The sequence below is a fragment of the Varanus komodoensis genome, unplaced genomic scaffold, assembly GCF_004798865.1.
Source record: "Varanus komodoensis strain SLA01 unplaced genomic scaffold, ASM479886v1 scaffold9, whole genome shotgun sequence".
NCBI classification, from domain to species: Eukaryota; Metazoa; Chordata; class Lepidosauria; order Squamata; family Varanidae; genus Varanus; species Varanus komodoensis.
In genome coordinates, this window is record NW_025336598.1 from 314079 (window position 1) to 329489 (window position 15411).

At 42.1% G+C, this 15411-nt stretch overlaps 1 protein-coding gene across 1 annotated transcript in view; it reads left to right on the forward strand.

The window, feature by feature from the left end:
* Nucleotides 1–13: 13 nt before the first annotated feature.
* CD9 (CD9 molecule) overlaps nt 14–15411 on the forward strand; it is a 37277-nt gene continuing 21879 nt past the window's right edge. Inside the window, exon 1 of the mRNA XM_044417920.1 lies at nt 14–234. Within this exon, the coding sequence (XP_044273855.1) occupies nt 169–234 (66 nt within the window). The 5' untranslated portion in view covers nt 14–168. The remainder of the gene's footprint in view (nt 235–15411) is intronic.

A 15411-nucleotide genomic window follows, 5' to 3' on the forward strand; every position in this document is an offset into this window, starting at 1 on the left:
GGCTGCTGGAAGGAAAGCGAGCTGCACCAGGAAGAGCCAAACTAAGGAGTGGCACGACGCGAAAATCTCTTCGAGTGCGGACTGGTAAAACTTGTCTCGCCTTGCTGAGTGAAGAAGCTGCCGCCTCGCCCGGGGTTCTGCACAGTGAAGTTTCTCTCGACTTCAAAGATGCCTGTCAAGGGAGGCACCAAGTGCATCAAATACCTGCTTTTCGTCTTCAACTTCGTCTTTTGGGTAAGTAAAAAATAACACTTTGCTAGGTCCTGCGAGAAGAAGCAGGAGTTCATCACACGGCGCCCATTACACGGCAAGAGGCTGAGAAGTGGAATGGACTTCCTTCCGTTTCTGAATGGACAATTTTTTCTTTGGAAAGTTTCCACTCCTCAGCCAGGGCTTGATTGCAACTAGAAATTAGTCTCCTGAACCTCTCTAGGTGTTGAGGTTTTAAAGCCCTAAGACTTGTGGCAAGAAGGTTAGTGAGCCTCAAAACTGAGCTTCTGCTTTACCAGGCCTGGTAACATGATTTCCATTATTTTCTGAATTACTCAAAGGAAGTGGGGTTTCACCTGCTTGAATTCGTTGTCCTGCCCAGTGCTGGTCTCGCTTAACTTGTGTCTTTCGGCTGTTTCAACTGAATTTGTTAAGGTGTCAACAACAATCCCTGAAGCTAATCTGTAGAGATGAAAGGGGAAATTGGCACCTTGCCCTGGGGAAACTGGGGCACAGGACTTGCCCGTCTTTTATACGAAGGGAGGGTGGACATCAGAGTGTGTACGCTTTCTGCTGCCCAGAGATAGGGCTTAAATTCTGCCATATCTCAGCCCAAAGCAAGTACAGGGTGCAGTTTACCTCTGCTGAGCAGCTACAGAGGAGATGCTTGGAGTTCGTGGAAAGCACTATCAGACCAACAACTGTGTCCTCCACTCCAGCAGTTCTGAGGAGGGTCCCGCAAGCCTTGACGGTAAGGGAAGTTCTCTGGAGCCCTGATGCATCTGGCACAACCTCTAGCTCCTTGGCAGCAGATTTTTGTTTTTCCCAGGAAAGGAGGCATGTGTATGAAAGACTTTTTTTGGTAGCGTACAGGGCTTGCTCTCTAGTATGTGGAAGGTTATTTCAGCAGTAGGGTGTTGGTTGTTTTTTTCTTCTCCTGCAACTTCTGAGGTTAAGCTGAAGCTGTTCTTTCATGCCCGCTTTCCAAAGGCACAGTGTGACAGCCTGAACTGAGCAATTCATGAGGGCTGTGGCCTGAGGCTGCTTTCCACTTCTAGAACCTCCATCCTGGGAATATCTTAATCATAAGGCATTTCATGGTTAACAAAATAGCAGCCCCTCTCGCCTTAATCAGATTCAAATGGCCATTTCAATCAGATTGGCCCTTGCACTTCCCTCCTCAGAAATGAGCTATTCAAGTTACACTCCCTTGGTCACTTACTGGGATTAAGTCCTAATGAATTTAGTGGAGCCTATTTCTGTGTACATGTGCATTCTAAAAACCCTTTGCTGTGCATGTTTGCAGGAACCTTTGAAGCAAAAAAGCTAACGTTAATACAATCAGTACAGACTTGAATGAATTACAAATTAAGACAAAAAATGTCCAAATATGGATTGTGGAGTCCTCAGTGATTTACTATTTGGAAATCTGTGAAAGGTTTCGAAATTGTTTGGTTTAATCTGACTTTAAAACAAGATTGCCTGTGAAGGTGCTGCTTGTGAAGGTGTTATTTCACAGCTTTAAATTCTAGATGTAGAGATAATATTTTTAGACATGGGGTTTGGTGTTCAGTTTCTTTTCTGTTCTTGGCTTTGCCTTGAATCTGTATTTTTTTTCTTAAAAATAAAACATTTTTTGGAAAGACATATCCAGAATAAGCTTTTAAGAGTTCACATGGTACAGTTCTCCCTAGTTCTGTACTGGCTTAGAACACACTTTAAGGATTGTTGGCTTTGAATTACCTGCTTAAGAGGCCTTGTCATAATGGCTATGGCTGAGCTGCAAACCTGGAAGAACCCGCTTTGACTCTTATCTCTTAACCTTGCTTTGAAATTAAGTAAATTATTATTATTATTATTATTCACATCTCCATAACATCCATAGTCAAAACTCTTCTGGGTGGTTCACAACAGGATAGTAAAACAATAAAATACAGTGCATACAGTACAAAGAACTCTTGCAGTCAAGCTCTATCTGCAGCAGTGGGGATAATACTATCTTACCATTGACTTCCCCAGCCTGATGCATCTCTGTGGGCTTGTTGCTTTAGACAGCAACTCCCTAGACAGCTAGCAGAGATAATTGTCAAAGAAAATGGAAAAGGTAGTCCAAAACATCTGAAGACCATCAAGTTGTGGAAGATTGTCAAAATAATGCATCTAAGTGTTACTTGAAAGCAAAGATTAAGTATTATAATCATTAGCAGTAATAGTAACAATAATAAATCAACAAGGCTCTTTAAATTGGAGAGAATACTATTTTTTCATGTTGGAAATTTTGGGTAAGAATATGCAGATACATGGCCTGGAATGGCCTTCTGAGGTGAAGGGGAAATACAGATTGCCTTGAATGTACATACTTAAGCTTTCTGGTTTTGGTGCTGCTTCTCTGCTATTATTTCTTCATAATTACTAGGTGTGTTAGGGTGGGGTAGTTGTTGCTGTTTCTAGGTTGTGGTTGCTTGTTTGAATTGTGATAGGAGAACAGATACTAGATGAGACTGTAATGGGGCTTCGTGCGTAGATTAAATGGATAGAGCTTCCCCATTGCTAGTTCCCCATTGACCAGAGCCTTCTCGCTCCAAAGTCTAAATTGTGATGTTAACTCCTCCCCTGTCCCCTGTGTTTGGTGCATATGTAAAAAAGCAAGAAGGGAGAAAAAGTATGTATTTCAATCACCTATTCCAAACACAAATTGGACATCTGCTCAGTGAAAGGTTCATGTAGGGAGAAGTGCATGGGAGAGTACACCGAGAGAGTACACTGGGATCTTGACAACAAAACAAGCTTTGTTGCATTGTGTGAAACCAGTTGTGGCATTTCCCCATAATAAGTTTAGGCTTTAGAAACCATGAATAAAAAACCCTAGCAGTTTGTTCTATGCTTTCTCCATGCCACCATGACTTGTTGTGTTGTCTGAACTCAGGATAATGGTTTCCACATTTCTGGTATGGCACAAATGGCAACTGCAGAAGCTTCTTTAGCAAACCAGTTTCTGTGCATGGGCCAATGAGGAAGAGGCAGGCAACACAGGCACAGCTTAGTGCAACTTGAAATTGAATTCCAGGCATGGTAGCTGATGGGATATATGCCAGCAGCAGGACAAAGTGGGAGAATGGAAACCATGTGTGTCTGCCAGGTAGATCCTGGTAAAAAAAAACTGCTAACCATGGTAACCTGTTATTATAGGTCTTTTGTAGTTGTAGGGTTACAATGTGCCTTCTATTGGTCTGTGTTTAGGCCTCCCAGAGAGCTTATGGCTAGTGGGGTGGCATATGAATTGAGTAAACAAATACACATATAAACCAGGCAAAGTTGCTTGTTGTGCATGGAAGAGTACATATGCTGTGTTGTATGAATGCAGACACTCTAAGTTTTTGGTTACTCTTTGTAGATTGTTAATATATACCTGCTATGATATTTTAAAATGAAGTACCTGAATCTCACAGTAAGGATCTAAAAAGGAACTTTGGTATATAAAACTGTTCAGAGATATCTGTGCCAGATTTCAAAGGACTCTACTGTCCTTTGAGGATCGCTTCAAACCTGCTTGACCAGATTCACATTGAGTTGTGTTGGGGTTGTTGATATTTTTTTTTAAATCTTTGCTAAGGGGTGGGGGAGAAATTTAGTCTGTCTTTTAGCAGTGTGTGTATATTAGAGAATGAACAGGTTCATATTCCCATAGTTCAGATTTCCTATTGCAGTATCGATGCTTATACCTTACGAGAGATGTACAGTTTCTGAAATGTTTGAAGCCGTGGTTTTGTTTTGTTTTGTTTATTTATTTATTTATTTGGTGGGGGAAGTTTGGTTAAAATGGAAACTTGGGGAAGATGGGGAAAAATCATGCTTAGAGGAGGGGAGGGGGTTAGTGCTCCTTAAAGTCTAACAGCTTGTTGTACTTTAGGGCAGACTTCCCCAACCTGGTGCCCTCCAGCTGCTTTGGTCTGGCCAGTGGCATGCTGGGCACTGCCGTTCAGAACATCAGGAAGGCACCAGGTTGTTTAAGGATGACAATATGGTCCATATGTGCCTCAGGTTTGTGTAGCTTGGTTTGTGTGCACAACTATCTGCATATTTAAGAACTTTTTAAAAACTCAGTAAATTAATAGTCTGGATCTTCATTCTGTTTGAAAGCAAGTTTAATGAAAACCCTAAACCTATTCAGAGCTTAAGGAAATGGGTTTTGAAGGAAAAGCTTATGTAATATTTTAATTTAGCTGGGAAAGACACCTTAGTAATGGTAAGTAACCATATTTGATTGACAATAGCAAGCTAACATTTGAAGCATGATATTTTATTCACTTTTGTAAATAATTTCTATTAATGAAGATGATTTTTGTACATTTTGAAATGTTGCTCTTTTGGTAGCCATAGGAACCAGGTTACTGAGTTTCTATTAAGTACAGAAGCAGGTTACCACTTTACACCTTCCCACTCAGATGGCTGTCCAGTTTCTATTTGAGTCTTTCTAGTGTAGGAGAGCCTACTAGCTCTCTAGGCAGCTGGTTCCACTGTTGTATTGCTCTGACAGTGATGAAGCTTTTCCTGATATCTAGACTGATTCTAGGTTGTTGTAACTTGAGCTGAGACAAAGAGAAAGAACCTTTGCTTCATCTTTGTGAAAGACTTTTAGGTACTTATAAAGTGATACCATGCCCCCCTTCAGTCTTTTCTTCTCAATGCTGTACATACCTGGTTCCCTTAATCTGACCTTGGATCATTGCTGTTGCCCTCCCCTGAACCCTTTCTAGTTTTTCTGCATCTTTCTTAAATCTTGGTGTCCAGACCTTGACAGTATTCCAGATGAAGTCTGATTAGTGAGCATATAGGGGAACTGTTACTCGTGACTTGGAAGTAATACTTCTATTAATGCATCCCAAAATAGCATTTGCCCTTTTTGCAGCTGCATCACATTGTTGGTTCATATTTAGCCTGTTGTCCACAATAACTGCAAGGTCCTTCTCTCAGTTCTGTTGAGCCATGTATTCCCCATCTTGTATCAATGCATTTGGGGTTTTTTTCCCCCCTAGGTAGAGGACTTGACATTTGTCCCTATTGAATCTCATTTTGTTGCTTTCAGCCCAGTGTTTAAGATCATCAAGAGCACCCTGGATGCACATAGTAGTGATGTCTGGCTTCTTCTGTTGCAGTTTGTTCTTCTTGTGTGAATTAAATGACATTACAGCACTTCATCAACCACCTGTTGATTGGGTATTCCAGAGGCAAAGATCGGTCATGATTGAACAATGTGAAAAAAAAAACCCCTGCTGGATTCAATCACAGTTGTGCTTTCTGGGAAGAACCAGGAAGAAGTTAAGCACCCTGTGCTTCTGGCCTAAGGTGAATGGTTTCTGCCTGAAAGCATGTTATATGGAAGGTTTTGATTAAAACAGTTATGGAAATTTGCTTGTAAAGCAGAGTCTTCTGGCATCTGTAGGCTGCAGTCCACCAACTTTGAGACATTGGTGGCCAACATGTCTCTTGAAAAATCTTACCTGTCATGAAAAATTGCTTGATAAGTTTTCAAGCAATGTCAGGGTTTACTGGGACACAGTTAGGTCTTGTCTATAAAAACTGATGATGCCACACAATCTATCCATGGTCTCCACCCCATCTACTGCACATTCTGGTAGTCCCAGCCCTATCACCTTACTTCCAGGGTTCCTATCTCTTGGGTTCTTGAAGGGGGCTGTGGAAGGGCCCCCCAACATCACACTTGCCCCAGGTCCCTAAAACCTATGGACAAGCCCAGAAAGGCAGGTGAATGGGCGGAGCTGCCATGGAAGAAGGGATAGGCCAAAGCCCTCTAAGGGGTGCTAGGGTCTCTGGGCTGACATCTGACCTGAACCCCATGCAGCCTCAGTCTGCTTCCCCTATAGTGTTGGGAAGATATCTGGATCAGTGCTATGTCCATCCCTAAATAGAATTATAATGCATATGCCTAACCTACTTTGTTGAACTTCCTCATTCTGAAAATCTTCCTATTGTAAACAGTGATGTGGTTGCCAGGGAAAAAAAAATTTGAAGTAAGAAAATTCTGATACTTTAAATGGATTGGGATTTTGTTTGGTACGTTTAGCTTATATTTGGTGCACACAGCTAGAAGAAGTACATGGCAATATTAAATGCTCTATAAATATATAAAATAGTTTCCAATAGTATTTAAACTGAAATGATTAATTTGTTGTAAAATAAGAACAAGGTGGCTTAAATACTACCTTCAAAGATTTAGGTAGAATATTTTGGGACTACGTGTACATATTTCAATACATAACTTGATGGTATCATTTCATACATTGTTTAAATTTTGAGGAAAAAATGAAAGCTCTGAGAACAACTAGGGAAAAAGTTGTAGGTTTCCTTGGGAGAGTCATGTGAAAAAATACAATATTGAAACTGTGCAGTTTCAGAGATATTACGCTTTCTTATTTTGATACTTAATAGCTTTATGGCATGATACATTTTTAGTATGAAATACATTTCATGGAGAAATAGCAGTGGGAAGTTTTTTACTTTGCATCACTGGTTGTAAAGCTAAAAAGTAAAAAGCACAATCTTGCTGCTATTTGTCCATTTTACTTTCAGTTAAAACTTCCATGCATATAATCTTGACTCATAAATGTAGGCCTTACTGCCTCCTTTTCCTTACTAATACATTTATCTGTATCTTCCATCCATCAGCCTAGTTTTCAGCACACATATTGTTTACTACTGCAGTGCTATTCTAGCCCAAATGAAAGCAGAAAGTGACCACACATCTCATACAGCAGCATATTGCACACAACCACACAGAGTGGCATTTCACAAACACAGAAGTACAGCAGCTCCCTCCACACAAGCAGACTGTTGGGGAAATGTAAATCCGCCAAGCAGCTGCATGTTCCAATACCTGCCCTTAGTTAAATGGCTGATTAAAAAAGGAACTCACAAACCTCATAGCTTCAAAAATACCTGACAGATGTTTTCCAAAGTAGCCAAGACAATATTTGCCTGATCTAAACTGTCAAAAGGAAGCAGTATGTGGGAAGTCTTCAACCCTCCACAGGCAAGTAAACAAAATTTGGCTTTGTGCCAAATTTCATAAGTACAAGATAAAGTATCTGCCTTTTACAAAGTTCCAAAGAACCCCAAAGTTTCATTTTTTTTTCAATGAGTGGCTTCTTAATTTAACTATAGAATTGTCCATGTTTTTCAGCTGCATTCAAGGTGTCTCTACTCTGTCTCCCAATAAGATTTGCCCACTCACAATCCATAGTGCTTAGCATTTCTCTCATTTCTACTTGAGATTATTCAGATCTCCAGAGCCATCAGTTCCCTTCAGTTTGCTAATATCTCTAACCCTCTGCAGGTGTTCAGTCTGCACAAATGTGTGGCTACCTGGATCCAACCCACTGAATTTCACTTGGTACCCCAAGATTTACACTTGAAGAATCAATACCTGTCACCTTCTACTGAGTTAAGGAGCTTATTCTATATTATGGAGGAGAAAGATGGGGTACATTGAGAAAGGATTAACATTCTCTGAAAGGAAGGTTTCTAGTACTTTGGAACTAGATGGAGGAAAGAGGTTTTCCTCCGGTGAGCTCCAGGTGAGAGGGAACAGTTGATTAATCTTCCATGTCTAATACAGATAATGGACCCATGGTAAAGCAGAGAGCTGATATGGTGAAGTCCTGCCAGTACTGCAGCACTGCCAAGGCATTTGGGATGTGGATGGAGCAGTCAAAGTCTATCATTCTTCCCGAAATCAGTAGAAATGTGCAAAAGTACTTTGGGTTTGTTCTTTTGAAATGCCTTATGAAAATGCACAATTTAAAGAGTTAGAAACATATAAACAGAGCAAGTCAGAAGGGTCCTCCCGGACCATCTAGTCTGACCCCCAGCTCCAGCTGGCTCTGCACACGACATGCCCACCATGGGCATGTCTAGCCTATCCTTGAACACCCTCACCGATGGGGCCTCAACCACCTCCCGTGGAAGCCCATTCCATACCCTTGGGGTCCTAACTGTAAGGAAGTACTTACTGGCATCTAAATTGAACCTTGGTTCCCTGAGTTTTGCTCCATTGGAGCGCGTCCTGCCTTCCTCTGCAGGGGAGAACAGGTCTCTACCCACCTCTGTGTGACACCCCCTCACATACCTGTATGTTGCCAACATATCCCCTCTGAGTCCCCTCTTCTCCAGGCTGAAGAGACCCAGTTCCCTCAGTCTCCCCTCATATGGCATCCCCTACAAACTGGCCACCAACCCTGTGGCCCTATGCTGCACTGACTCTAACAAGTTCTCCAAGTCATTCCTGCAACAGCTGCACATTCTGGATTGTGGGCCAGGACGCATACATTTCCATTCTAGGTTGGCATAACTGAAAAGCCTCACCAAAATAGGAATTCATGTTTGCTACAGAATGACATCTCTGAATGTGCTTTTTGGATTTAAAACTTCTCAGTTAATGTTGTCACAGTGATGATCACACACAGTGCTCAAATGCACATATTACATGAAGCCAAATTAGTTTTTAGTAATGAATACTGTTCTCCAAAGGGAAGGAGGCTTATTTATTTATTTTTGAATTTGTATTCTGCCCACTAATCCAGAGGGATTCTCTAGGCAGCTTACAGTAAAACAAACAAAAAACCCCAATAAAGCTAAAAAACAATGATAAAACCAAATAAAATCACAATAAAAGGTTAAAAAAACACGAGTATACAAAGTAAGCAGAACAACAAATGTCAGAACAAATAACAAGTTTCAGGACTGTTCTTGGAAGTATACAGAGAAAAGAAGTATCTTCACCTGGTGCTGAAATGAAATCGTTGGCCCCAGGCAAATTTTTTTGGGGAGCCTTTTCCATAATTGAGGGGCAGCCACCAAAATGGCCCTTCTTCTATTTACTGTCTCCTTTATCCCCTTAAGGGATGACTCATTTAGAAGGACCTCTTGCCCAGATCTTAATGGGTTGGTAGGTATATATGGGAGCATGTGATCCTTTAGGTGGCCAGGTTCTAAGCCTTTTAAGGCATTATATGTCAAAAGAAGCACTTTGAATTGGACCTGGGCTACAACTGGCAACCAGTGCAGCTTATACCAAACTGGTGTTATATAGGCCTGCATGTTAACACCTGCCACCAACTGCACAGCCTGATTCTGGACCAGTAGAATTTGCCAGACTGTCTTCAAAGTGAACCCAATAAAAATGCATTACAGTAATCTCATTTGGATGTTACCAGTGCATGAATAACTGAGGCTAGGCTTTGTCTACCCAGGTAGGAGCAAAGTTGGTATACTCACTGCAGCTGAAAGAAGGCAACCCTGGCCACTGAGACCATCTGGGCCTCAAATGTTAGACCTGGATCCAGGAGCATCCCTCCCCCCACCAACCTGCGGAACCTGATTTTTAGGAAGAGTGTGATCCCATCTAGGACAGGGTAATGGCCCTTCAACCTGTCAGAACAGCTACCCACCAACAGCACTTCCATCTTGTCTGGACTGAGTTTCAGTTTATTGAGCTCAGGCACTGGTTTAAGATAGAGACTTCCTCACCTGGATCAGATATAAATGAGAGGAAGAGCTGAGTATCATCAGCATACTACTGATACCTCAACCCAAATGTCCTGATAACCTCTCCCAGTGCTTTCATGTAAATGTTGATCAGCATGGGGTATAGTATAGAGCCCTGTGGAACACCCTGATGTAACTGCCATGGGGCAGAGCAACTATCCCCCACCACCAACTTCGGGACAACATTTGTCCACACCATTAGGTCTCAATAACTGAAATTGTTCCATTAAAGAAGCAAAGAATGGCACACCGGACACATCCTTAGATTGAATTGTGTTAACTCTGGAGTCCAGCTGATGGTAGATCTGAGCAATATTTTCCTTCAAAGTGCTAAGAAAACTCATCACAAGGCACTGAGGGTCCCAGGTCTTATCTGACGAACCAGATTGTAGGAGGCCTCAGATCATTCAGAATAGCTCAACTGGATGGCACTGTGAGGAAGCAATACTATTTTGCCAACTTAATTGACATAAAATAGGCTTGTTAATGAGCTTTTAGTCATGTTTGGTTGGGATCATCGTAATGTTTCCTCCACTTGCATTAGCCATCTCCCTTCTTCCTTCATTGCCCTTCATTCTGGTGTATACCAAGGTGCTGGCTGGGCTCTGCCAGAAGGGAGAGGACACTAGGGCACAATTGTGTCAACCACCCAAGTCATTACCCTATTCCATACGGGGACCTAGGAGCGCCCATCGTATCAACCAGAAAATCTCCAAGAACACTCTGGAAGCCATCTGGATCCATCATTCCCCTGGGGCAGACCATCCTAATAGACCTCACCCCTGCAGAGGGAATAAGGGGCCAATAGTTCAAACATCACCAGGAAGTGATCTGACCATAACACCATAACAATGGATTCAGAGTTATCCCCTTCACATCCTAACTGCCATCTCCCTGTCCTGTTGAGTAAACCAGGTCAAGAGTGTAGCCTTTCTTATGCATTGGGCTGAAGACATGCTGAGACAGCCTCTTGGTTGTTATGGTGACCATGAAGTCCTGAGCTGCTCTGGTCAAGGCAACCTCGACATGGAGATTAAAGTCCCCAACACCAAGTCAGAGACCACCTCCATCAGCTCAGGCAGGGAGACTGTTGGTAAGCAGTGGGGTGGGGGGGTACACCAACAAAATCCCATATCTGTCTCAGGAGCCCAACAAAGAGTACAAACAAGGGGACCAGAAGCCTGGAGACTAAGGCCACCTCAGGAAGAGGCTGGTGCTGTACCAAGTACCCGGGTGGGAGAGAGGAATGCTGTCCTCTTCTTTCACCCAGGTCTCCGTAATGCATGCCAGGTCACCTCCCTCATCTCTGATTAAATTGTGGCTGAGACGAGTTTTATTTTGAACCAATCTGGTGTTCTGTAAAAGCACCAGCAGGCCTGAGGGTGAGCTGATATGGCTACCTGGCCCTGTTTGGCTGGGGGAGAAACCAGAAGGAAAGAAGAAGAAACCAGATATTAAGTATATGACATCCCTCACCTGGCATGTTAATCTCCTACTACCATATCTCCCCACTACCCAAAATAACTTAATCATTTATCTGCCTGCTTGGAAGAAAGCAACCAAAACAATCACATGGCTGCAGCAACTCCTATGTGTGGAAAGCTTACAATGTTTGGTGTACTTAGCTTGGGAAAAAAGTAAGCAGACAAGGTAAAAGTCTTAAATTGTGTGATGTGGAAGAAGTGTGTACTGATTTTGGAATCTAGGAACTTCCACTGAAGCTGAACTATGGGAAATGCAAAACATATACAAGAAATTCTCACCCAGCACATGGTTAAAATTTGTAACAAATTGTTGGTGTTGGCCAACAGCTTGGACAACTTTAGAAGAACTTAAATTCATGGAAGGTAAGATTACCAGCAACTATAAGTTCTGGTGGTTATTCATTATGTCCAGTTTGAGAGGTAGCATGTTTCTGTATGACTGCAGAAAGCAAGCCAAAACTATTGCACATGCATCCAGTGGGTCTCTGTGGAAACGGAATGGTACAGTAAATAGCTATTTGGTCTGATCCAGCTACATTCTTTCTTGGTTATTATAAAATAAATGTCTGTGAGGGCATTCCTGTCTTTTTCTGATATGTGATACATAAATTAACACTGTACCTAGAACTGAGTTAAAGTAGCCAGTGGTAACAAGGGTTTTTAATCCTCTTGCTGAGTGCCTTGCTTGGCTGCTGGACATTATCTACTGTGAGATTGTTGCCTGAGTTCAGACAACAGGACAATCCATTCTAGAACAGTCCAGGGGTTCTCAGGTTCATTTGTTGTCTGTGGTGGACTCTTGTGTTATACAAATAAAGTCAAAGAATGCTGCCCTGTGAAAATGGGGTCAACACCACTCACCTAGGTAGAGAAAACACGCATTGATGCCACTTTCATCTTATCTGGACTAAACCTCTCTTTGCTTGACTCTGATCCAGACTATTACCATGCTCAGACATTGGTTTATCAGTTCCACTGACCGCCCTGAATTAGTTAAAATAGAACTGCATTTCATCTGTATTTTGCTGGCACTGTGCCCAGTGGTTTCATGTGTATGTTAACAAGTACAGGGTACCTTGCCCCCATATCACGGAGTCAAGGCATGGCCCCACAGACCCATAATAAAACAGTGTCCCCTATCTAAACAGTCTCTCCAGAAGGCCATCTGTATCAGAAGCCACCAAGAAGTCAAAGTGTGTCAAAGCGCAATCGAAATAGATCCATAGTGCTCTGTCCAAGAGTGTTTGCAGTTGCAAAGCTATCACAAGTTTGAACATTTTGCTCAGGAGGTTGATAATATCAGATATTGTCTTGCAGGGCACCCTGAGGCGCAGCCCCTGATCTGATCCAGAGAGCAGGCAGCAGTGTAACACTGGAAAGCCAGGCAACAAAGCAGTCACAGGTTTTTCTCCTCCTGCCCAAGAGTGGTAGAAATCCCAGCTATTTGGCCCATTTAAGGCATTTTGCTGCAGTAAATGGCAACTATAAACTGTATTGAGACTGCTATATTGACCAATTATAGTAGCAGCAGTGCAAAGGGAATGATCTGGAAAAAATCAGCCGTATCATTTACTGCAGACCTTCCCCCTCTCTACTTTGCATAACAGCCAGAATTAATGCTCTTTATTTCTTCCACAATGAAAGCACTGCCTGTGTTCTCATACACACTGATCTGTTATTCATTGAAGTCATGGTGAAAACAAGTTTTAAGCCAGGAATGCTACCGCAATGTATGCCTGAGTGACTTGACATGATACTGTTTATCTGCTGCTTGAATGCAAAATAGGAAAAGCCTGTTTTGAGTCTAGTTGCTTACACAGAGTGATTGCATGCACTGCCTTTAGTTCGATAATTCATCATAAAATATTATAAAACTTAAATGCATTAGATGATGTAACCAGGATATTAGCAGAGATATCTTAGATCTTAAAGCCCAGTTTGGCATCACCAGACTTAAAATATACTTCAGGGTGTAATCCAATGGGCTGTGCCACCAGTTCTCATAATTTTCCAAACTCATTGGACTACTTTGGAGGAGGAGGGAAAGAGACTGGACTCTGCTCTTCCTCTCCATCCCCACATTTACCTGTTCTTTGTGGTTGTTCTTCCAACCCTAGTGAAGTATCTGATGCAGATCCAGTGACTATGAGGGTGTGGAGGGGAATCTGAGAGCAGATGCCCAGGTTAAAGTTTGGAGCTTTGGAGCTTCTGACCTTGATTCTGGAGATCTAAGGTATCCTATGGCATCTCAGGTGTTCTGTGGGGCCATAGGATAGCTCTGCCCATCTATCATTCTTAATGACGTTTAGCTGATTTTATGCAATTTAAATTGTGTATGGGTAAAAACTATGATTCTGGAAGAAAGAAGCATACTTTGCATATTGGCAAACGTCCCTTCAGTATGTCCATGGGGCAAGGGAAACAAGTCAGAAGCAAGTAAGATAAAGATTCTGGATTGGGAGGTGGGCATGGTATGCATTGGAATTTGCCAGCTGAAAAGATATGGAGGCCTCTGATCTGATTTAAGCTACACACACATCTATATACAAAGTGTGTATTCAAGATATGTACTAGTGAAGCTTATTTTGACCAAGATATGCTTATAGCCCAATCCAGTGTGTGTTTACTAAGGACAGTGCAGACTCTACTGTTAGGCAGAGTAAAGCACTCACCAAAGGTAGCAGATAGTGAGGGGCAAGAAGTGGTGCTGAGGTGTTGGAAAATTAAGTTGTATAATGCCACTCAGTTGAGTTAACTATGCGATGGGGGAAATTCTGTATAATGGAAGCATTACTAAGATATTTGTCATTCTCTTTGAATGAGAAAAGGTTGTATTCTCTCCTGGTGGGCTAACACTCTTTGATATCCATCACTGATGTCTGTTATCCTACTAGGGAAATATTTATCCTACTAGGGAAAGCTAGGGAAATATTTTCAGAGCCAACTTTTGCTTGTGCAAGGAAATCTTCCCACCTTTAATGTACTGTGCTTATGTATAGTTCTAGGATCTCAGCATCTGTTGAAGGTCGCTGCTCTTCTTTTCCATAGACTATTTTCACTTACAAAAAAGAGACCTATCCTGCTTCTTATACCTGTACAGTAGATGTCAGTTCAGGACTAGAAAAATAATTAGTTATCAGCAGAGACTGATAACTCACACATAACAGCTATTCCTATATGCTAGTCTCATTTTTTCTTTAGAAAGATTCTGAAGATGATTTGCTTGTACAAATGTATACTGATCTTGCCATCTTAGGGACTGTTCATCCCTCCTCTGCCCTCAGCTCAAAGTTAAATAGAACAAAACATTGTTTTTAATCATGGCATCTCAAGACCCAACTTAGTGTAGTGAAATACCATGACTGGAATCAGACAACACAACAGACCATCAATGGTAAAAGTCCACCATGGCTTGTCATGTTGATGGAGCCCTGCCAACCTCTCCCTGTCAAAAGGGTAAACTTTTTATTGAATATATTCTAGTTTCATCTATACCATGTTGTTTTATTGGGGTTTCAGTAATTAATGAAAATGTTTGTCTGTATGTGAGCAATGGAGGGAGGGTGGAAGAGAGAGAGAATAAAGATAAATTCTTAAACAGTCCATAGTTTAAAACCTGATATAAAACAGACTTTGCAGAATAACAAGGAGTACAGCAGATGAAAAGGTGCATCCAGCAGAGGTTTGCAAACCATGGCTTCCTTGTGTATGTACTCTGCCAGCCTTTCTCAGCAAGTCCTCTGCATGAGCCAAAGAATGGGGGTGGAGGTGGGTTTTCTGACAGAATACCGTTTGAAGATGCTGTTAAAGATCCTGTGCCACCTACATAGTGGTACAGTTTCCTGGGCAGAGAGGAATATCTGCTATCAATGTAACTATCGTAGAGATTGTGAGCAATAACCAATGTTGCACAGTTGCCATCTGGACACAGCACTTGCACAATGGGGACTGAGGACTTACCGTATTTTTCCTAGTATAAGATGCTACCTTTTAAAAAAAACATTTAGCTAAAAATGGAGGTGCATCTTCTACACAGGGGTTGAAGAGGAGAACCACGGGTGCGCTTGGGGGGGGGGAACTGACATGTGGGAGGGGCAGTGGAGCGGTGCGGAGCAAGACGGCGCGTGCAGGGGGCGGCGGGGCAGCCCGCACG